This window comes from Castor canadensis, chromosome 13 (genome assembly GCF_047511655.1).
Source record: "Castor canadensis chromosome 13, mCasCan1.hap1v2, whole genome shotgun sequence".
NCBI classification, from domain to species: Eukaryota; Metazoa; Chordata; class Mammalia; order Rodentia; family Castoridae; genus Castor; species Castor canadensis.
This window is the reverse complement of record NC_133398.1, coordinates 84,186,606-84,211,119: the sequence shown is the minus strand read 5'-3', so window position 1 is coordinate 84,211,119 and position 24,514 is coordinate 84,186,606. Positions and strand designations below refer to the sequence as shown.

Below are 24,514 nucleotides of genomic sequence, written 5' to 3'. Positions count from 1 at the left end.
ATAAGTGCCAAGGCAAGACTGTTCATTATATTCTCAGTTCATTTTATGTGTTAGTTGTATTTTTATTACTGTTGGAGACAGGGTCTCACTAAGTTGCCCAGGCCAGGCAGTTTATTTTACAGTAGGCCATAAAATCTCCATCCCCCCAATATGAGTTTACATTTTTGGTGTGGTAGGCATACATCCAGATAAATCAAGGGTGTAACTTGCTGAGGAGGGAGGATTGAAGAAAACACACATTAGGCATTATCATGTCACATTAGTTGTTTAAAGAGCCAGTGTAAGGTACAAGTGTTCTTACAATTTTTTTTTTTTTAAGCTTTCATAAGCCTTCAGCACCCAGTGTTCCCAAGTGGTCTCTTATCAAAGTATAATCAGGCCCAATCCTGGTTTGAGATCAGATGAGGCTGGGTATGTAGAAACTGAGCTGAGTCCATGGCTTAAGTGGCAGAGCACCTGTTTAGTAAGCGCAAGGCCCTGAGTTCAAACCCCAGTACCGCCAAAAGGAAAAAACAAACAAACAAACAAACAAATTCCTGAGAAAAAAACAGAAATCAGAAGGAATTTTTGGACTTGGGGCATTGTTGTGGTAGAGTGCCCGCCTAGTAAGCGGGACGCCCTGAGCTCAAATTCCTGTACTGGGGGGGAAAAGGAATGGAGCGTACACTTTGACTTAATGGGAATCTAGGTGATAGGAAGGGTTTCTTGACCTGAGGCAAATCACCTCTGCTCTCTGGACATCATAGCATTCAGGGTAAAACAGGAGATAAAAAAGAATGTCTTTTAAAGGTAGCTTTGTCCTCTTCCCAGATTAGAGTCTCATGGTCTTCTGTGTTTGGCATGCATGAGTGTTTTATGACCTTTTTCCCCCTCTTAGGCTGGGGATACAACTCAGAACTGTTGCATTCTAGGCAACCCAATACATAACTTTTTTTTTTTTTTTAAAGTGAAACCACCTCAGTTTCATTCTTTTGTAACAAGAGTCTCCTTTTAAATGTTTGTTAGATAACAGAGGATATATACAGGACACAGAATCCTGAATTTTGTAGGAGGAAAAGGATATTGGGTCAGTTCTCAGGCATCATGTCTTAATTCTTAAGATGTATTTTGGCTCCTCATGACTGTCCAACTGACTGTTTCACCTTTCAGCTATAGGAACAAGCAGTAGATGGTGCATGGCGGAACAATACTTTGGAATTATGAAACATGCAGTAATACTCTGAAGGCACTTTGGGTTTCAGGAAAACAAATGCAGAGAGCTCACAAAGATGTGAGGTCCCCCAATCAGTAGTTAAAAAAAAAAATGCTTGCTCTCACTAACAGCGCAGCTCATTAGGCTGGAGCATGTGCTTAGATCAAGGACAACCAATTAAGTGTTGTGGGTAGAAAATCAGGCAGTCACATCTGGAAAACTGTTCAGGGGAACAAGAGTACCGGGATACTGTCCATTTTCTTGATGGGGTGGCCTTTATGTAGAAAGCCTGTCAGGTGTTGGACAGCGATGGGAGTCGGGGCTCCCTGGCTCTGACTGTAGCTCCAGTTGATCTTTCTGGCCCACTGTCATTGCTGCCTCATTTTGAATCCATTTTTTAGTATCAGAGTTATGAAGAGGTACCTTCTTTCCTAACTTGCTGAAGCCTGCCAGCTGAATGGGCCAATTTTCAGATAAGCAGGGGTACTAATTACTATCACAGTCTAAATTTAGAGGAACTTCTCAAAATCCATTCAGATTATTGGCCTTATTTAAGGTGCTTGATGAAATTACAGTAGTAACTTTCTTATAGAAACAGAGGCCTCAAAGCATGACAGCCTTTAAAGGTCCTGCGGTAGAAATGTTTTTTTTTCTAATAGAAATTGTATTGTTCCTAATAGAAGTGTAGTTTGCTTTTATGTCCAGGATTACACTTGACATCGTTTTAAAAATGCAACCTTATAAAGCCATCTTGGAATGACTGAGTAGTCTGGAAGCCTGCTACTAATTACACAGGAGGGTTATGAAGATGGTTCTGGGGGACTTACCTTACCAGCAGATCTGGACTCTGTACCACATTTTGCTGAACACTCGGTGCAGATGTAAAGTTGAGTAAGACACAGCGTCATCCATCTGCTCAGAGTCTGGAGGAGACCTCTGGACTAAAGTCATCCAGAACAGAGATAGGTATATTTAAACACTTTTGCGTGCACACTAGCACTTTGCAAAAGTTGTAGCTTTTATTGGGCCATTGGGTTGGGTTGGAGAGGTTAGTTTTTAGCAGACATTTATCAAGGTAATTAGTTCAGAGATCCAGCCAGCTCACCTTTCAGCCCCCAGCCACTGCTATACACATTACTTGGGGCTTTTCCATAATGAATTGCTGGGTCTTTCACCTTCTTTTATCTAAACCTCCTGGCATTTGTGTAGCTTGAACAGTCATGAATAAAAGAGCTCAGCTTGCTTTAGAATCAGCCCCTGAAGTGGACCAGGAGGCTTCAGATTGCCTTTTGGTCCCAGATTTGATTTCTTCCTGTGTGTGGTTGAGCCAAGAACACTCTTATGGTGGGGGTCCCTGTTTATCCCAGGGGAGCGTGAAGAACCAGCCACCTGGCAGATTACCTCTGGCTGGTAAGGAATAAAAATTATGGTCTTCAAAAATGTGCCATAAAATATTCACTCCTGGTACATATCTTGGTGGCTATACTTAAAGGTTTCCCCAAGCCTCTTCTATTTTAAATTATAATAGAGAAAGGTAACATAAGACACCCCCTCTTAGTTCTCAAACATCTTGCAGAAATTGGGGTTATCTAGGCCTTGTGAAAGGCTGTTTTTGCACAGCTCATTCAGCATTGTTCAAGGCAGTAACACATCACTGAACAAATTGCCCCCTTGCATATGCTAATCCTTTGCTTAAAAGAACTCATTGTAACATGTTCCCCTGCTTTAGCCTGAGGGGAGATGGGAATTGAAGGGATGTCAGATCATGTCAAATGACCCCCCAAATATCTAAAATGCCTGTTTTCTTTGGGTCAACAGTTCGTACTCAGCATATGCCAATAAAAGTAGCCTGTGTGGTTTGTGGAAAAGATTAGTCCTTGTTCCTGCTTTTATGTGTGGGAGCTGGTCTTGCTATTGAAGATTCCCTGGCTGTGATTTCCCCCTTGGGTCTTAAATTTCAGTGCCATTGGAGAGCAATACCAAATCTTATTTTCAACAATAAATTAAAAGAACTCAAAAGTCCCTTTATTGTTGCTGTGGAAAATGCAACTTGCCTTTTAGGAAACCATGCTGTTAATCCCACCTGCCTCCTTTGTGTCTTTTAGAGGGGTACACAGTGACTGTTAGAGTTACAGAATATGCCTAACAGAGTGATCTCAAGATTTGCTCATAGACTGTTCATACTCCTGACTAGGAAGTTGCAGTGGGAGAGAATAAAAATACATCAACACTCACACAGCTAGCTCCTATTTCTCCAACACAAAATAGAAGCACATTTTGAATGAGTAGGTCCTGAAGGATCCACTAGGGTTTAGATAGTTTGATTGCAAAGTCAGGGTCCTTTTAACTGCAGAAAGCTGTATAAATGTTTGCCATCAAGTCTTTAGACAGATGTCTTAAAGGGAATGAAAGGCTATATAGGTATCACCTTTCTAAAATGGTTCTCACATCCAGCTTGGGTTTTCATGTGTACAAAGAAGCCTGGGAGGAAACCTTTGATTAATATTTTTTTGTCTTGCAGAGCAATTCCCTCTTGGTTCCAGACAGTCTGAGAGGCACAGATAAACGTAGAAATGGGCCTGAGTTTTCAAATGACATCAAAAAAAGGAAGGTGGATGATAAGGATTCTAGCCATTATGTAAGTAAATAAAGGACTTCAAATAATCTTGTTTGCTTACTGCTTACCTTCTGAATATCCAAGTATGTACTAAGATCTCTCTGATAGGCTGGCAGAGTGGTTCAGGTGGTAGATTTTCTGCCTAACAGGCCTGAGGTCCTGAGTTCAAAACCCAGTACCGCAAAAAAAAAAAAAATCTCTGTAATAATTCTTCATTCCTTAAAATAATACTATGGAGAGAGTATGTTCTTACATTGTAGGATATTATTTCCCTTTAAGGCTATAAATTATACTTCTGCTCAGCTTGTCTTCATTGGTTACTCATTTAGAGGGACTGTGAAAATGTCAAGTTGCTAGTATGCTAGTAATTTCAGTACTCAGAGTCTGAGGCAGGAAGATTGTGAGTTCAAGGCCAGCTTGAGCTATATAGTGATACCTTGTCTCAAAAAAATGAAGGGTTTTGGAAATTCTACTGAGTGGTAGACAGCTTGAGTAACATGTGCAAGGCTCTGGGTTCAATCTCCAGAACAGCAAAAAAAAAAAAAAAAAAATCTGGCTGGTTTCATGCCCCTTGTGGTTTCACTGGGCTCTGTTTCTAGAAGGGCCACCCAGCTATCTATAATATCTGAGTTTGGAGTTTTTTGTTTGTTTTTTTCCTTCTTGTGGTGCTGAAGATCAAGCCCAACAGCTCATGAATGCTACGTAAGTTCTCTACCACCATGTTACAGCCCCAGATCCCACTGTTTGGATGAGAGCTCTACATTTTCATTTTGTCCCAGATGAGCCATGCAAATTGAGTAGTCACTCCTGCTCAAGTGGTAAACATTGTGGTGCCACAAAATACATTTTGGATGCTATTCTGGTATGATACTCAGATTCGTGTTAGGTGTTGAGGAGAGTTAATCATCTAATGCTGCAAGTGATTTAAGTCAATGGTAATGGTAAAAATGTCAAGGGTGTGTAGTTCAGTCCTGCAGGTGAGATCCCTGGACTGGTACATGGCACTGACCCAGCTAAAAACACATGCAGAGGAGAGCAAGTCAGCCCAAACAGCCATTGGCTTTGGTCTTGGGTCATAAACATTGTAGCCAACATATAACTTGGGAGTTGCCTTGTGTATCTCTGAGTGTCTATTTCACGGTCTGTTTTCAGCAACAGTATGGGTACACAATGCTGACTTGGGCTACTTCCTTATTGCCCTTGGAAGAAGAGGTGTGCACTGTGCAGTGGAGGTGTAAAACAGCCTCTGTCCAGCTGGATTGCTCCAGCGTATACTAACAATAGGTAGCATTCCTTGAGTCCCAAGTCAGTTTAGTGCCAGGTGTCTCATGTTCTTACATGGATTATTTAATTCTTACTACAACCTGATGAGTTAGGTGTCATCATCCCCATTTTATTAGATAAACTGCAGCTAGGAGCTTTCAAGTGATCCCCTGGAGGTCATGGTTAGTAGCAGTCTGATTCCAAAAACCCATGCTTTTAATTACCATGTTAGATTTTTGAACCCAGTTCTAGAGTTGGTATTTCCCCAGAGGTCCTTGAATCAGTCCACAATTTGCACTATGGTTTAATTACATCCTAAGAACCAAAGTCATTGTTTCCCCCAGCCCTACCCATGCCTTTTTAGCACATATCCTTCTGCCATTATGTGTTGCCCAGAGCTGATGTCCCATGTCTTCACATTAAGTGTTAATAAGCAGAAACTAGGAAATGTGCTGATCACACAATTCTGAGTTGCTCCATGAGGCTCATGTATATAACGTTAGTGAGCAGTGAGGGCCCCAGAGTCTATAGCTTGGCATGATGGCTTGCTACCTGCTTGTATGAGGTGTGTCTGGTTGGATATGCATAGGTAGTTAGGAGTGATATATCAATATCATATTGAAGAATCTGAGGGACAAAGCTTCTTTGATGGTATTTAAATTACAGAGGAGTGAATGATACACTTCAGAGTTCTAATGGGGAGGGAGGGTAGTAGAATAGAGAGGGGAGGTTGGATAAGGGGAAGTAAAATAGATTGGATTATAAGCATTAGCGTTCCACAGCACAGTAGGATGACTGACTACAGCTTGCCATATATTTTATGAAAAACTGGAAGAAGTTTCTAGACCCCAAACAAAGTAATGATAAAAAGATGGAAATTTTAACCATCCTAAATTGGTCATTATATATAATGTACATGTATTGAATTATTATGTTCATTTATATATATATGTATATAAAATGTGGCAATTAAAAAATTTTGAAAATTAAAAAGGAGTTACCATTATAGTAAAGTAAATGTTTACTAGTTTTTGCCAGTTCAGCCAGTATACTGTGTAGTTGTTTTTATATATTTTTTTCACTAAAAGGGAATTCCTTTTAGCTTATGCCCATTCAGTACTACTACCCTTAATTCCTGAAAACATTTGTGTTTTTTTCTGTGTGCTTTATTATGAGAAAACAAATTGTCTTTATTATTAGCGTTTTTTCTTTTTCCCATGAAAATATTTCTCTCAGTAGATTTTATTTTTAATTATCCTAGCTTCCTCATTAATTATAATTTTATGTTGTTACTATTGAATTGCATGGTGCCTTTGTAACAATAAAGTATATCTTGTAATCACACTGTTGAAAGTAAATAAATTGGGTCTCCCACATGTAGCATGAGTACCTTGAAAAAAATTGAGGTAAGCTTTGAAGCCTTGACTGTGGGCCCATAGAAGGCTACTGTGGATAATATTTGTACTTATACAAACTAATATTACTCAAACATTATTCTTATAGTCGTAATTGACAGTGATAGCAGTAGAAGGCTTGTTAAGATCATAAATTAGGGATATACTTCTTTTTAAGGACTTGGACCCATTGAGATGTTTTACTTATTCTGCATTCTCTGCACTAAAGGAATAAAGCCTTGTGACTAAGAAAGCAGACATTTTCAGCCTTCCCCAAACTTTAGGGTAGGAGTCATCACATCTTAAATTGAATGGCTTTTCTGAATCTTTTCCAAATTCAGTGCAACCATGGAGTTTCCATTGATAAACAAATTTTATGACTTCTTGAAGAGACAGTAAAAGCTCTATTTCAGGATGGCAGTGCCCTCCAAATATTGCCATCTATCTTCCTCCCATCTCTCAAAAAATACTCCAAGTGTCCTTAGAAGTTTATTGTTAACATAAGATTAAATCTTTTGTTTTTGCTATAACCTGGAACCCTATGGGGAAATAGCTTAGGTAAATTTTTCTCTATAATTATGGATTGTCTGTGAACATCAGGTTTGCTGTCTGTCTTCAAGGTGATGCACACAAAAGCAATGATGTGAAATTGTGTACTTGATTTGAAATGGAAAAATAATGGGTGATATAAGGATATGCACAGTTCAGATTACATTAGAGATTTCACATAACAATAAAGATTTAGCTATTACAAATATTTCCTAAGCTCTTACAATGTGCCAAGTTTTCCAATTTGCCATCATCTGCTTACAGCAGATGCTACTGTAAGCAGCATCTTACAGTAAGTGAATTGCTACTGCAGCAGAACTTCTGAGCTTTCCATAGCCCTGCCTCCACTGAGTGTTCCCTGTAAGGGCTGGTGGTCTATAAGTGAGTTTGCACATGTATCACAAGTAGTTTTGTCTGCTGAGAACTAAAGAAATTTTAACAATGCTCAAAATCCATTCTAAAGCCTTTACTAAATGGCATTAAATTTCTTTGTTTCAGGACAGTGATGGTGATAAAAGTGATGACAACTTAGTTGTGGATGTGTCTAATGAGGTAACCCTTCTTTTTATCTTCAGAGTGATTTGAGTAGTGAATGAATGAAGTAGAACCACTTAATGGTTGCTTATAAATGGAGCAATGATAATCAAACTGACACCAACAGTTAGTTCCTTAAAAAATACTCTGGGCTGGGGATGTAGCTCAGTTTTACCTAGCATTGGCAAGGCCCCTGGGTTCAGCCCCCAGCACTACCAAACAACAATAACAAAAAACATGTTCTCTTTTGAATTCCTAAGTTAGATACCTGGCTCCTCCCCTTTCTCTCCAGTGCCATATAGGGAAAGTCCTTGGGCCTGAGGAAGCATATGATTGTTTTACTCATGACATATTCATGGGCTTGTTGCAAATGTCATCTTATTCATGGTAGCCGCATTGTTAGGTATGTCATACGCCATCAATCTAAAGCGCTTTCAGTATTCTTTAACTTAGAGAATTAGTGTGGAAAATTCTGTTTGTTATAAGCTTAAACAGGAAAACTTTTGATTGTGTTCGTTAAGGACCCTTCTTCTCCACGAGCAAGTCCTACCCATTCACCACGGGAGAATGGAATCGACAAAAACCGCCTGCTGAAGAAAGATGCTTCCAGCAGCCCTGCGTCCACAGCCTCCTCGGGAAGTTCCACTTCTTTGAAATCCAAAGAAATGAGCCTGGTAGGGAAAGAGGGCTGACACTTGTGTGTTTAATGGTGCATTTTTTTGTGCAGATCAGAGAACCTTGAAGCATGTGAAATGTGAGGGTTTTGCTGCTTAGGGTTGTGTTTTATTTTGTTTTTGGACAGTACTGGTGTTTGAACTGCAGGTCTATTGTTTGCTACGCTGGCACTCTATCATTTGAGTCATGCCGACAACCCTTTTTTGCTTGGGTTGTTTTTCAGGTAGGATCTTGTCTTTTTGCCTCAGGCTGCATTTCTCCTACACGTGGCCTCCCACAAGCTGGGATCACAGGCACACACCACCATGCTCACCTTATTGGTTGAGATGAGATCTCGTTAGCTTTTTGCCCAGGCCGGTCTTGAACCACAATTCTACTGATCTCCACCCACTGAGTAGCTTTGATTACAGATGAGTACCTCTGTGCCCAGCCCTGGGTTGTGTTTTTAAGTTTTAAAAAAGGAAATCCTTCTGTTTGTCTCCATTCAGTGTTTACTTTTTCCCTTGTAGTCTATTTGGAACCATAATTAGAACATTCATTGCTTTCTTCCTCAGGGCATATGTTCATGACCCATGCTCTGCGAAACCTACCAGTTGGCAAATAGTTGACTTCTTTGAGCTCTCAAGAGGTCTTGATTTTGTTAAGCTGTCCACTTACCCAATAACCTGACCCATCATGTCAGGGTGTGTCATGGAGTATGCTTCAATAGTAGGGAACATATCAGGACAGAACTGCACACAAGAAACCTGGAACTTTTGGGGCTGGGAGTGCATCAAAGACAGTTCGTTTTATTCATTCCATAATGTAGAGCCAGGTGTTGTGGCATATGCTTGTAATCCCAGTACTTGGCAGGCTGAGGCAGGAAGTTCTTGAGTTGGAGGCCAACTGGGTTATATAGTGAGTTCTAGGCCAGTCTCAGCTACATAGTGAGAAGCTTTGTTGAGTGTGGTATTTCTTCATTGTAGAATCCCATTTCACTGAAGGGGAGGAAAGCCTGAGTAATTTGCCAAGACTATCAGCCATCAGATCAAAGGCTAGAGTAAGCTGGAGTCGCTGGCTCATGCTCTTTGCTACTACATAGCACTTGTGTGTTTTAGAAGACGAGAGGCTGAGAGGCAAAAGAAGGAGCCCTTATATCTTGTTACTCCTTTGACTTGCAGAGGTCCCTAGTTAGTGTCTCCCAATTGCACTGAATGATCCACATTGGCCAGATAGCTAGGTGGGTGGTGACACCCCCAAAGGGTCTTTCTTTTTGGACACATATCTAGGGCTTTTGCCCCTGAAATGATAGTTTCCTTCTGTAATTGGTGACTCCACTCTCTCTACCCATCACTCTGAGGAAATCCATTCTGAGGAAAGGAAAGCTCTTCCCTCAGACACTCTTGGCAGCTGGGCATGCATTTTCCAAGGGACTGGGAACTATTCTCTGGGTGGTCATCCTTCTAACTTGGCACTGAGCCAAAGTCCACAAGCCTGATGGAAAATTCTTTTTAAAATAAAATCTGCGGAGGAAGAAGTGTGATCATATTCTGTGTCTCCAGCTTGAGTTTTAATTCTGGCAGGAAGAAGAAAGGTCAACATTTCTTGCTCCCAAGTTAATGCTGTCAACATTGTGTGGATTTATGAAAATTGGCTGAGGGAGTAGCTAGAAGGTGCCCAGTATCCCAGCTGCTGTTGTGATAAATTGTGTAATATGGCTTGGATTAAAAATAATACTCATTTAATTTGTTTAATGATACCAGCATGAAAAAGCCAGCACGCCTGTTCTGAAATCCAGCACTCCGACGCCTCGGAGCGACATGCCAACGCCGGGCACCAGCGCCACTCCAGGCCTCCGTCCAGGCCTCGGCAAACCTCCAGCCATGGAGCCCCTCGTCAACCAAGCGGGTAGAGCATTGCCTCTTATTTTGCTGTTTTGTTTCTCCTATTTCCAACTCGATCTGTTGTCTGTTAGTCTCATGATGCAATTTCCCCGTGAATATGAAATGTCCTTAAAGCCACCCTCCTTCCTATCTCTGAAAAAAGGCACAGTAAGAAACAGATGTTTGTCCTTGGGTTTCAGCAGCTGCACCCTGTTTGGTCTCCAACTATTTACATTCAGCTTTTCCTTTATTTCCAAATAATCCAAATCCTAGGGACTTCAATAAAGTTTCTGATAATTATTCCAAACATAAGCTCCTTACCAAACCATCATTGTATGACTGACTTTGCTAATATTGACTGAAGTGGCTGGTTTTGCTGCCAAAGTGTGCCTGCAGTTGGCTGGTTCCTGTTGATACATCTTCAGGAATTGGTGTTCTCTCCTTTATTAGAAATCAGGAGGGTTTTGCTGACAGTCCAGCCTGTGAGTAGTATGCTCATAACATTCAGTTTGACCCCATTCCTCACTGGACAACGAGAAAAGTAACAACCCAAGTCCAGGTAGTCCACACCATTCCTCCTAAACCCATGCTTTGGTTTACATAAATCTAGGATTTGGTTTTCATTTGGAGTTGGTACCAGGGAATGGAAAGTTCGGACTGAAGGAGAAATCTTGGATTTTATCAAGAAAATCTTCTTTTGAGATTAAGTCAGGTAAACGCTTAGTGCCTGTGCCTTGGTTTGCCCTCCATAAATTGGGTACAGTAATGCTGATTAATTCCCCTGGCTTCCCAGTGCTGCACATACACCAATAAGGAAATAATGTGGGTTATGATTCTTCGGGGATCCTCTCTGTCCTGGAGAGGAATTCAGGTCTGGGGAAGAATGGATCCAGTGTTTAAATTGGAGGTGATTTTCCCCTCCCCTGGACGCCTTTCCCTTTTCTTCCTCCCCATTATGAATGACACTAACCAATGACAGTGGAATTACTGGTTGACTTTGACTTAGTGGGTTGGTCGAGTCATATGAGGCTTGTGTTTCCTTGCAGCAGCTGGTTTGAGGACGCCCCTGGCAGTGCCCGGCCCGTACCCTGCTCCCTTTGGGATGGTCCCCCATGCTGGCATGAACGGCGAGCTGACCAGCCCCGGTGCCGCCTATGCCAGTTTACACAACATGTCTCCTCAGATGAGTGCTGCTGCCGCTGCAGCTGCTGTGGTGGCCTACGGGCGCTCCCCAATGGTAGGCAGCTGTGGTGGGCTTTGGTTGGGTTAGGGATGTCACCTGCTTCACTGAGTGCTATCGCTCGAGGTGTCCACAGGCCTCCTGGCACCACAGTGCAGGAGCAGCCAGCCCACAACATCTCACACAAAGCCACCCACTGTTCTGGTCGCACACTTGCCATTCACTTGTCAGCCTTCATCACCATGCTGGTTCATTAAGTCAGGGCCAAACGCCTTTTGTTCATTGCTTTTGTGATTATGAAAAGGTAGTGTAGAGGCTGCTCAGGGAACAAGGCAGTGTGTGGAAGTGGTTTGAGGACATCTAGTTTTCTCTATCAAGGGAGATTTTTTAAATTTGAAAGTGATGAAGTGATTCTAGTAGCTCACAGAAGCTTTTTCTTTCATTTTCTTAAGCTTTTCTCTCCCTGTCTCTGTTTAAATCTTAGGAGAAAATATTTGGGAAGCCATACTTTCTAACCCTTTAGACTGATAGCATGGCTTAGGTATAAAAAGTGATTTGTATATGACAGGTAGACAGATTGTGAAAGCATAAGGCCAGTCACTCTTTCATCTTCTTGCCCTGCCTTCTGCCACTGTAAAACTGGCCCGGTTTTTGACCAAGATACAAAACTGCATTTTGAAGGGTAAAATTGTGTCACCATTGATTGCATCAGGAACAGGAATAAAATATCATTCACAGGGCGATACTAAAGTTCATAGTTTTTCTCTTATGTTGCTCTTGTAGGAAGAGCTGTACAGTGGAGGGCCAAGTTCAAAGTAAGATGGGCAGCGGAGGGAATAGTTACTGATATTATGGTGCACACAACAGGGACTCGTGTGAGTCTTTGAGCATTAACTTAGATGTGTAGCCTGCAAATGAGTTTTAGCCCCTAGAGATGTTTTTGATTATCGCAACTGGGAAGATGCTGTTGGCACTTGATGGCAGAGGCCTAGGATGCTGTAACATCCAGTAATGCTCAGGAAAGCCCACTAGAAAGAAAGAAACTGTCTGACCCAAAGTGTCAGTAGTGCTCAGGTTTGGCAACATGTTGTTCTCTGGACTTGCTTGGGCAGGATAGGACATCCCAAAGCTGTGGAAAGTATTTACCTCCGTGCACAAATAGGTTACACCCTTTCTCTACCTCCCCAAAAGGAAGTGTGTCTTGTGGTGTGTAAAGGTGGTTCTTTGACTTACTCCATTATACTTTTTCTTTTGAAAAGTCCTGACCCTTGTTACTGTTCCCATTTATGTTGTTTTGGGGACATAAAAATGTTTCTAATGGAAAAGTCGATGTTCACAAAGTGCCTGCCTTGAATAAACTGAGTCTGCCATGCCTTATTTTTATTTCCAGGTTGGTTTTGATCCTCCCCCCCACATGAGAGTACCTACCATCCCTCCCAACCTGGCAGGAATCCCTGGGGGAAAACCGTAAGTACCTCGGTGCCCTGGTTTTGGTTTGCTTCAAAGGCAGTGGTGTCAGCAGACTGGAATTCCAAAGGGAGGACAGGCTTGGGCGTTTCCAAGGAGACTTCTGGTGTCTTTTCCTGAGAAGTGTTAACACTTTCTATAAATAGGTACCTTGTAGGTGTCACGCCTCTGGCTTCTCCCCGTGGGTGATCTCATGCATTTAGTTATTTCTGGAGAGAAGCTGTTGGAGATGAGTACGAAGTGGGAGGAAAGAGCTGGAGGTGTTGGCCCTCCTCGCTTGACCCTTCTTCAGAAAGCTGCTCTTCCTGGGCATGTGGTTGGAAGGCAGCGGCAGAGATTTGCACCGGTACTGTGCACGTTGTAGGTGGTAAGCTATCACGAAGTCTTAAAATCTCAGAGATTTGAAATGTGTCATCTCCTCTCCCATTTCAGTGCCACCTCTTCCTTATTTTGGTGGAAACAAGTTGAAGGGAGGTCCTGTGGAATACCAGTATGAGTGCTTTACTCTGAGATAACAATTATAAAAAACGAAGTGGCTTTATGGGGAAGCAAGAGAGCTGGATTATAGGGCATAAAAGCATTCAGAATTTGAAAAACTCAGTTGGTTATTCTAACTGGATCACAGAAAAATCACGTAGTTTCCATGATGTTAACTATTGCAAACATGACTCAAAGAATGAAAATTATCAAGTTTTATACAAAGCACAATTAAAATGCAAGGGTGTGTCTGACCTTCCTTTTCCTATGATAGGAAGGACAGGAGGCCTTTTGAAATACTGATTTTCCAAGTAAGAGAACCCGTTTGTAATGTCTCAGTCTTCAGGGGTTTTTTGTTTCTTTTTGGGTTTTGTTCTTTGAGACAGGGTCTCACTGTATAGCCCACACTTGCCTGAAACTTACTATGTAGCCCAGGCTGGCATTGGACTTGAGATCTTCCTGTCTCTGGCTCCCAAGTGCTGGGATCATAGATATGCACAGGTCTTTAATTTTTCTTTGTCCTTAGGTGGTCACCTTCAGATTTTCCTTAGTTTTTTTAATATATGGTATCACTTGCACATGGCATTAGCGCATTATTTTCAATAGTTCATTCAACCCCTAGGCATCTCTGTGTGTTTCTGATTGGAGCCTCGTTTCAAACAAAACATCAAGTACCGGGAAAACTGAATTCCTCAGCTCATCACAGCTGAGCTGTCCCTTGCTCCACTTTTCATGTGTTTATAAATTCTGTTTCATGGTAATTTGATTCATGCTAAAATGAGGCTTTTTGTCTACACTAGAAATTAGTGGAGATTTTAAGGATTTAAGGTAACAGGTGGGCCCAACGAAGAGCAGGATTGAGGGGGTTAGATCTCCTCCAGTTTACTTGTGAGCTGTTAAGTGGGTGTTTTCTTGAGGATGCCCATCTGCCACCTGGGATGCCCTCAGGGCACCTTTTTCCCCCCCCCAGATGGATTTGTGAGTGGATAGGGATTGTGGTTCGAAACCAACCTGAGCAAAAAGTTAGTGAGACCCTATGTCAAAGAATAAGCCAGGTATTGTGGTACACATTCATAATTCCAGCTATGAGTAAAGCCAATGTAGGTGGGTTGTAGTTAAGGCTGTTTGGGCAAAAAGTGTAGGACTCTATCTAAAAAGGCCTGGAGGCATGACTCAAATCGTAGAGCCAAGTTCCAGGCCATCTGTTCAAACCTTAGTTACCCTCCAGTTTCCCTCTCCCCTCCCCTAAACAAAACAAAACTTGTGTAAGCTAGGATTACAATGTACCTAGTGATGAGGACAAAGGCACAGTGGCAAAGTGATAAGATTCATGTGTAAGGGCACTTTTCTCATCTTCATTAAAATGGCCAGTCTCTGGGTTTGAGCTGTCACTGCTCTATGATGGTTACATGTCTTTCCTATTTGAACTGAGCCCTACTATGTGAGGAAGCTGGGAACTGTTAAGAGCAGGAACATCCCTGCTGCTGCCCTAATGCCAATAGTGTTCCATTCCTTTTTTTGCCATACTGGGGTTTAAGCTCAGGGCCTTGCTCTTGCTATGCAACACCCCTAGACCCGGAGCATTTTTGCTTTAGGTTATTATTTTTGGGTATGGTCTTGCTTTTTGCTCAGAGCTGTCCTTGGACCACGATCCTCCTACCTGTGGCCTCCTGCGTACCTAGCATGACAGTTTTAGCTGTGATTATAGGCACACATTACCATTCCCAGTTTATTGATACAAGGTCTCATTTTTTGCCTGGTCTGAGTAGAGGTCTCCAGCCTCTACCCTCCCAGTCTCTGCCTCCCGAGTATCTGGGATTACAGACATGAGCCACTGCAGCTGGCTGTTCTTATCTTTCAATAAAATAACATTGCTTCATGGTGCTTGTCAACTGGTATTCTCTCAGTATGTCAAAGGCTGATATTTTTGAAACAGACAATAAAAAATGAATTTAGAGAAAAACAAAAACTTTAATTCCCAAGTTTTTGTTATAAGCAGTCATCAGTGTTAGGTTGCTGCATGAAGGTCTCTGGATGACGATACCTACTTAGGACAGACAGTGGTGAATATGTACAGATCACATTGAATAGGACCAGGCCGAAGCACATAAGACAAATGGGAAGAAACCCATATGTCCAGAGTAGGATGCACAGGTGGTAAAGGTTATATAGGTAATTCCCTAAGAAATGTCAATTGAAAGAATGATAGGGTAGATGGCTGGAAGGCATGATGGGTATTCATGGCTGAGAGCATGATGTCTGCAGACTCCTGGCATGGTCCACGAAAGAGGCTACTTGTCTCCATGTTCCCTGTTTTGGGGGCACGATGACATGGTCATTAGAAGAACAATAAATGCTACAGTTAAATTTGTGGTAAGTGCCATGGAGACGGAGTATCAGGATGGGAAAGACTTGAGAGGAGGCACATATGTGCAGGAAGGAGTGGGTTGCAGGGAATGGGGCAAGGTCACCATAGGTTGTGCCTAGAGACAGAGCGTAAGGGATGCATGTGAAATGAGTGACTCTGAAGAGAATTAGAGCCCAAAGAATTCATTTGGGACCAGAGGCACCTTTAGATCCCATTAGTATATGTATGCTCATCTATAGTTCAGGTCTGCTACTGTCCTGTCACCAAATGAGAGTGTGCCTCTGATCATATGTGACCAGGGACAGGGTGGATGCGTGGTGTGTGAAAACTCAGCCCTGGAGCTGAAATCTGTCTCTGAATGCTGACCCATCAATCCTTGTCGTTCTTACCTCCCCTGGACCACACAGTACACTGCTAATCCATCTTCCTCTGGACAGCTCTTCAGATGTTTAAGAGACCTCCACTTCACCATGAGGCTCCTCTTCGGGCTGCATTTGCCCCTTGCTTCAGCCTGCTCTTGTGGGAGACAATGTCAGGTTCCCACACCATCTGCTAAGTTTTACACACTGTCACCTCCCTCCCACCTGTCTCCTACAATTGAGAGCTACCATGTGGCAGAGGGAGCTCACAAACCAACATAAGACAGACTAGCAGGAGAAAAGTACATAGTTGTATTAAAATTTTATATGTACTTGAGCGTCCTCAAGATGTGAAGAAGTATGCAAAGCAGGGGAGCTTATATGCTTTTTGTAGAAAGATGATAAATTTGAGGAAATGACAATAAAAAGGGGTTGGGATTAAGAGGCAGTCTTTTGTAGAGCAGTGATTGAGAGAGATTGGGAAAATGGGCAGGATTACTTTGGTCAATTTCCCTGTTGTTTCTCAGACTCTAGTGAGAATGTGTAGGGAGGGGAACATCTTATGGGAAATTTTAGGATCTATTTTTCTGTTGGGGATAGGGGTGTTAACCAGAAAGTCTGTCCTACATCTCCCGTTTTTCAAGTGACTTCAGCTTAAACTAATATGCCAAATGGCATATTTTGGCATGGCATGTCCGACATTCCTTCAGGAAAATAATAATCAAACAATCACAAAAATTTAGAATTGTCAAACATACGACAAACAGCAGAGGAGCTAATCCTATGGGGGAAGGCAAGGAGAGATCCCCTACAAAAATGTTTTGAGAGCTACATGGAGCTCACTTAGGACAGTGAGTGAACCTGTGGCCTCACCTTGCTTTCATCAGGGTAAGACTTGCCCTGCACCATTCATTTTCCCTCCTCTCCTTCCTACTCACACCAGTGTCTCTAAAGTTCTCTGTCTTTGTTAAAGGCATTATTCTCTTTGTATCTGGCCCCAAAGTTTACCCATTAGGTACTTCCTTAACTCCCCCTCCCCCCTTTTTTTCCACACAGTCTTATTTGTTAAAATTCTTTTCTTTTCAGACCCACTTTCATCAGTAAGAATTTAGATGAGTTTTGTCTTTCCTTTTCCTACCTACCCCAATCAAATCACTGTCAACTTATTCCTATTAAAAAGATACATTTCTTGCTGGCGCCAGTGGCTCACACCTGTAATCCTAGCTCAAGAGGCAGAGATCAGGAGGAACAAGCTCAGGACAAATAGTCTGAGAGACCCTATCTTGGAAAAGCCCATCACAAGAATCACCCAGCCTATTTTTCCAGCCTTGTTACCCTTGTCTTCTTTGCTTCTTGTTCTGGCTAATTAGGATAATACTGTATCTCCTTCTACCTGGTACATTTTCCTTTCTCACCAGTCTTCACCTCTTCCCATTTGTGTTAGTGTAATGTTACTGTAACAAAATATCTGAGATAATCATCTTAAAGGAGAAAAAATTTATTTGGCTTATGGTTTCAGAGGTTCCAGTCCATGACCAATTGTTATGTTAGTATGGGCGTAGCCCGTGGTGGAATGAAGTGCTTACCTCATGGCTATGAGCAAAGAGCAAGACAGAAATGGGCCAGGACCCAATATCTCCTTTGAGGGTATAGCCCCAGTGGCCTAACTTACTCCTGCTAGGCACCATCTCCTTAAGATTTTATCACCTCCCAATAGCATCACAAATTGGTGGCCAGACCTTCAACCTCCTGGGCCTTTGGAGAACACTTATTCAAACTGTGATGCTGTTAAAGTTAATTTTCAGTCCTTCAAAGACTGCCTTCTGCATGAAGCCTTTACAGATGCCTTCCCACATGTGATCTCTCTCCAGCAGTACTCTGTTACGTCTATGATGCTCACACATTGACCTTGGATTGTAATCATGTGTACAAATCATGTTTCCATCATTTTCTCCCCGTAGAATTGAAGTTCTGAAGTTTCCTAGCCTCCAAGAACTGAGAGCCCAGTAAACAAATGTTTATTCCATTGACTTGGTGGGAGATGAGCACAGAATGTTGTAAGACCCTGTGATTTATCCTTTTTGAAAGGAGATTCATATTTTTTGCACTTTAGAATTAAGCAGTATTGGTTTATAGAGGACATCCCTAACTATTTTTAAACCCTCAAGGCTAGATTTAATTGGTATTGTTCAGTTGGCCTAATGAGAATTCATTTTTAGTTTTAAGAAATTTATTCCCTTGAGCTCTGTGGAGATCATTGGTTGAGAAACTCTAAAGTTTAGTTAAACTTTTGTTCTGGCCCTATAGCACTACTTTTCCTCCTATAAATATCTAGAGGCTGTGCTCTCCCTCTCTCAGAGAGCAGCCCCTTGAGCTCAATAATAACTCAGACTGATAATAGTTTGGCTTCAGGTTCTAAGTTAGTTCCAGGTTTCTTTACCCTGTGTTTTAAGCTCAGACATGTAATTCAGAAATCTTCTACCTACTTGTTTAATGCTTAAATAAGTCTTTAAAGTACTTTTTTGGATTTAGAACCTAAAGAAAGAAAAAAAATCTTAACTGACTTTTGGGTAAGATTAACTCTTAAGAAAATTGTGTTTTGCAGTATTGACCAGAGACCATCCCAGGCCTCTACCCAGGAGATGGTTCATTGAACAGGAGCTTCCTTTTCTCCTACCCCTTCCCTTCCTGATCTTTCTTGTGGGTACTCCGTTGACCCATTTAGATCCCACAGTTGGTTTGTTAGTGGATTTGAGAATTCAATCCTCTTTCTACTTTGTATATTAGGATTCTTCAGGGAAACAGAATCAGTATGGTTGGTTTGTAGGTAGATAGATAGATATAGATAAAAGACTTATTAGGAGGGATTGGTTCACATGTTTACAGAGATTGGTAAATCCCACTGTCTCCCATCTGCAAGCTAGAGACTCAAGAAAGACAATGGTGTAAGTTGTCGTCCAAGTCTGGTGTCCTAACAGCAGGAGGAGATGGATGTTGCAACCTAAGCAGTGACAGATTCACCTTTCATTTAACTTTTTGTCCTGTTTGGCCCTCGGTGGGTTAGATGATGCCCACCTGCGTTGGTGAGGGCAGATCTTAATCCAGTCTACCTGTGGAAATACTAATCTCTTCTAGAAACATCCTCCCAGCACACCCCAAAATAAAAGCTTGTCAAATTGATGTGTAAAGGTGACCATCAGAGTGACTTTTGGGTTTTTGTAGTCTGTTACTTGCTAAAAGTATGCAACATACTTTTATATTTAAGTGTAAGGCCCATTCTGTGTCTTATTGATGTGTAGGTTTGAGTTTAGCTTCTGTCTTTCTACTCCTTGATGGTCTGGAGGCTGATTCCTCCAGGTTATATTGAGGTTAAGTCCTTTCTTTGATATCAGTTACCCGTAGCTAAAGTTGTCCCTCTCTGTACCTTTCCCTCCCTCTTTATCACTTCAGAAATGGCTTTCAGTTTATATCATATAAGTGTAGTTTGTGTATTTCTTGGTTATGTTTGTCTGTAGCAGGTGATTCCTTTGCTAGGATTTTTAATTAAGCTTTTAAGTGATTGTCCTTTACTTTTTCTCCAGGAATCTTAGCTTATCTCTTGGTCTTGTATAGTAGCCTTGTTTCTTCCCCAGCATATTTAGAAGTTTGGGAGCATTTAACTGGTGGAAATAGGCCCTAGATTTCAGACTTTTTTTGTGTGTGTGGTGGTACTGGGGTTCAAACTCAGGGGCTTGTGCTTGCTAGGGAGGTGCTTTGCCACGCCAACCACTCCACCACCCCCTTTTTGTGTTGGGTATTTTTGCGATAGAGTCCTGCAAACTATTTGCCCTGGCTGGCTTCTAACCTTGATCCTCCTGAGCTCTAGGAACACAGACATGAGCCACTGGTGTCCAGCTTCCCATCATCTTTTGTTGTGGTCTACATTAGCTCTCCAGGAACTGCCTTGTCCCTTGGAAAGTTAATGCTATCTCTGGCTGCTGGATACTCTGAAAAGTTGGCCCTTGGTTAGAGGATGACTGCCTGCCTCCTTGCCTATTTCCTTGCCAGAATGGCCCTTTATGTCTCAGTTTATAAGGGATAATAATGACTTGTGTTGTGATTCATTGATTGAGCTCCAGCTCTTTGCAGGTCAGTAAAGTCATTCTACTTGTCCCTGAAGGTGGGAAGGACAGAGAAGTCTAGCATGGTAAATGCTGTGGTAGAGATTTATAGAACGAGCCATAAGCCTGGAAAGAATCATCCTGTCTGGGGAGGTCCTGGCAGACAGAAGGAGGAAAGAAGTGACTTACACTCGGAGGTAGAAGGTGCTATTCTAGACATAAGGGAATATTTGTGCACAACTTGGAGATGTGACAGTGGGTGATACTTTAGGCACTCGCCTGCTGTCTCACATGCTAGGAGTTTACAGTCATTTGAAATAAGACTTGTTGGCACTAAATTGTAACCAACCTCAGGAGCTCTAAAGAGTTTAAAGACTGAGTGAAGGTTTTTGATGTGATCATATTTTTGATACTTGTTAATACAGCAAGAAACTTCACACCAGCAGTGCCACGTCCATTGCCACTGGGGACCTAGCTCCAGCCCTCATCTTCAGGGTCTTTGCTTCTTCATTACTGTTTACCGGATTCTACCACTGCAGTTCGATCTATTTCCAGCAAACAGGCAACTCTGTAAACACCTGTTTTTCTTTGGCTGCAGAACACAGCATAGTTTTATTAACAGGAGCTGGTCTGCTCAGAAAAACAACCTGCTTCCTCACAACCAGTCTTGTTTTCCAGCTTGCCACTGTTGCAAGGTACCCCAGCAGGGACTCTTTCATTTTAGTCCTTCACCTCTGCTGTGTGCCCAATAAATGAAAAGTCCCTTGTTCTGAATCTGTTGATTTCAACCAGTTTTTATGTCTGTGAGATTTGGTGGGCTTTCTTCTTTTCAAATCTTAAATTCTACCACCAGACAAGAATTCAAACCAATCCTGACCTGTAGGTACTTGATCAGAAAGCTGAGTGGGGCCAGGGCCCTATGTGAGTCTTTCTTGAATGTGGGTGGGAGTAGGATTAGCAAACTGTCCTCTGTATGGACATGTAAGTCTTAGCCAGAGACAGCCCCTTGCTCACCTTTTATAATTTGTGAATTTTTCTGTTTTCCTCACCTGCTCATTGTCTTCATGCTTTCCCGATTTCCGCCCTGCATCTTCCTCCCTTCCTTTATCCCCTCACACTCATATTTGGCCACTGTAGAGATAAGATCCTCACTTGCCTTTTGTTAAAGTCCAAGTGATTTCATAACAATGCTGTCATTTCCTGAAGACCCACTGCAGGTGTCAAGTGCTGGCTTTTGCAGATGTTATTTCTTAATCCTTCCACACCTTATACTTCACTATAGGATGGCTCTTACATTTCATTACAATTTCTGCCTTATGGGTCAGAAAACAGACATATTATAGGCTGTAGGCTGCCCAGTGAGAAAGACCACACTTAGTAGTCTGGCAAGCCAGGGCCCACATTGGAGGTCCATTTAACCCCTGGGCTGTCAGCCTGGCCATGGACCTAATCTAATGAGAAAATCATTCAGGAGGCCTTCCCTTGACTTCTTGAATAAATGAATCTAAATTTTAAAAACTGAGATGTGATACACATATAGAACCATGTTCAAATCGTAGCTCAGCTGCTTTTACCAAGGGCACCTATATGTGAACCAGCCCCAGGATCAAAAACTGGAACAGGACTATCACCCCAGCAGCCCCTCTTGTACCCCAAGGGTAACTATCACCCTGACCTTCATTTCTCTGACAGATTTCCCCTGTGTGTAAACTTGTATAAAAAGCACTTGTGCCATGTACATTGTTTTGTGTCTCCCCTTATCCTGAATTGGGATTTGAGGGATACTTATGAATATAAATATATCCCCCATTATTTGCAGTTTCATTTTCTGTGATTTCAGGTATCCACAGTAACTGCAGTCCATACTATTAAATGGAAAAGTCCAGAAATAATTTGTAAGTTTTAAATCACATCATTCTGAGTAGTGCTGAAATCTTTACACTATCCTGCCTCCATCTCTATGGGAAATGAATCATCCCCTTGTCCTTGTATCCAACCTATGTATGCTACTTGCCCTTTAGTCACTTTGTAGCTGTCTCATTATCAGATCAACTACTGTAGTATTTCAGTGCTTGTGTTCAGGGAACCCTTGTTTTACTTAATAATGCCCTTAAAGTAGTAGTGATGTTAGTGGATTACTGGAGTGTATTGTTAACAATTACTCTGTTTTATTGTTATCACTTATATCTTTTACTGTGCCTAACTTATAAATTAAACTTTGTCATAGATTTGCCTGCATAAGAAAGACTACAGTCTATAAGATCCTTGTATTGTCTATAGTTTCTGCATCTACTGGGGGTCTGGAAATGCATTCCCCTTGGCGGGCACAATTGTACTTATTTCTGTTCATAAATGTCCCATCCTTATTGATGTAACTTTTCCTAATTCCTCAAGCATAAGTTTTCATTTGGGATCTCTTTAACATTGTTACAAGGTATCATTATTCAGGAAGTTTCTGTTGTTTTTGTAAGTGAATAAATAATTCCAAATGGTCTTGTTGCTTGTTTTTTTCCTTCAGTGGATTCCTGGTGGAGACTCCTCAGCCTTTTGTGTTGTTTTGGTTTGTTCATTTGATGAGGTTCCAGCACAGCAGGGCAGTTCCCGCTTCCTCCAAGGTCCCCTGTGACTGATGTATTAACATCCATATGGGTTTCCCCCGGGACGGTTGGATGTTCACAGCTCTGGCAGCAGTTTGCTGCATGGTGAATCAATTTTAAATTGCCTCTGTATGATGCTTGCTGGCCTCCTGTGCAGTTAAAAGAAGAGGACACCTAGGAGAGAAGAGGGTGGCTTCAAAAGACCAGCATACATCTTTTCCATCTGTACTTTGTGCATCTGTTTTAATCTGGAACATTTAACTCTATAATGAGCAGGATTTCAGTTGAAGTGAGATAAAATATCCTCCAGAAAATCTGGGATTGTTGGAAGGGAGCCTGATGAGAACTGCCTCACCTGGAAACACCACCTTGATTAATGGCACAAAGAAAAGTCAACCCCCACTGTGCCACTGCACTCATGAGAGGGCTTTGAAAAGCAGGTTCTCTCCCCTCCTTAACCATGGGTCTTACAAAATATGTGCAGCCCCAGTTGTTTTATTTTATGGAAACTCGTTATTTCTCAGCATCACCCGGATACTCCCTTGTCACCTTCTGGCCCAGATATTTAATATCTGGGTCATATACCTTGCCACTAGACTTTGTCCTATGGCCAAGTTATTTGAGGTCCGTAATTCTAATAGAAAAGGAATAAATTTGAACCTCCTCAGTTCATAGGTTTTTTTTTGTTGTTGTTGTTGTTGTTTTTAAGAATAGCTTTATTGAGGGAAGGGGAATCACCTGTTCTGCCAAGTGAGGAAAGGGAAGAAGAAGGAGGAGGAGGAGGAGGAGAAGAAGCCGTAGGTCTTCTTTTTAAAGGCAACAAAGTGCTATTTGGTTATAATTTCAGATATCCCAAAATAAGTAGCATAGGTTCCTGTTCAACTAATTATAATATACATATGTTGATATATCAGTTGGACTTTATACATTCCAAAGAATACCAAGGGATCCCGTTGGACTTTAAAGAATGAGATTTCGTGGTTTGATGATGTGAGGGCTTTAAAGTGTATTGTTTTATGTACATAGTTATTTCCCAGAACAGTCTGCGTAGTTCCCGTTCTGTGTGCTCAGTTTCAAATTAAGAGCAATATTATTTGATCCCCAGCACCATAAAAAATAACAACAATAAAGAGTAGCATTAAAGATTTGAGACAAATAGCCACTGAACACTATTGGAACCAGTTTTCCAGGAGATAACATGTCTACAGTCTTTGGCTGAGTGGAGGAGAACTTTTAAGTCTTTGTGTATTTGATATGTTGCTTTTAAGAAGAGAAAATAGCAGCCCATATTGTATTTCCAAGTGAAAGCATGTGAGTTTTAAGTGTAGGGTAGTAGAGACTTGATATCTTTCATCAATTTTCAGTTTTGTGCCCAGTTTTATTTTATAAAATTTGAATTAGTTTTAAAATGATAATTTAAGCTCTGTGTTAGTACTCTTGGTGTTTAAATAGGTTAAAGTGTCAGTGACAAGTTCAAGAAAGGACTCAGGCTTATCCAGGGGTTTGTGGGAGAGGAGACATTGTGCATACTTCATTGATGGTTTCTGGTTTGAACTTCCAGATTTCCTAGCGGTGCCTTAGGTAACACTGAGAAAGTTAAAGCCCTCAACATGGCACATGCATTAATTCTATTTGGGATGTCAAGTGAATACATTAGCAGTTCTTTTTCTTGGATCCTTTAAGGTGTCTTTAACTTGTACATGTTTTGTAATTTCCATTACATACTATCTATTGGAGGTGAAATAATTTAGTTCATTGGATTAAAACAGTACATGTTGATTTTTGATGTGGAAATAGAAATATGGAACTAGGATTAGATTTGTATTTATCAGGGGAAAGAAAACAGTAACCTAAATAACATGGAAATTTACTTCTATCTC

General features: G+C 41.6%; 1 protein-coding gene across 22 annotated transcripts in view; it reads left to right on the top strand.

Annotated features, from left to right (window-relative positions):
• Positions 1 to 24,514, top strand: part of LOC109696682 (TLE family member 1, transcriptional corepressor) — an 89,665-nt gene that overhangs the window by 52,176 nt on the left and 12,975 nt on the right. For 12 of the 22 annotated variants that reach the window (XM_074052137.1, XM_074052135.1, XM_074052136.1 and 9 more), the window contains 7 exons: positions 3,714 to 3,830; positions 7,514 to 7,567; positions 8,071 to 8,223; positions 9,967 to 10,111; positions 10,697 to 10,798; positions 11,133 to 11,323; positions 12,657 to 12,733. In XM_074052137.1, the coding sequence (XP_073908238.1) occupies positions 3,714 to 3,830; positions 7,514 to 7,567; positions 8,071 to 8,223; positions 9,967 to 10,111; positions 10,697 to 10,798; positions 11,133 to 11,323; positions 12,657 to 12,733 (839 nt within the window). The remainder of the gene's footprint in view (positions 1 to 3,713; positions 3,831 to 7,513; positions 7,568 to 8,070; positions 8,224 to 9,966; positions 10,112 to 10,696; positions 10,799 to 11,132; positions 11,324 to 12,656; positions 12,734 to 24,514) is intronic. The other 10 variants (XM_074052130.1, XM_074052139.1, XM_074052138.1 and 7 more) reach the window with 3 other exon arrangements.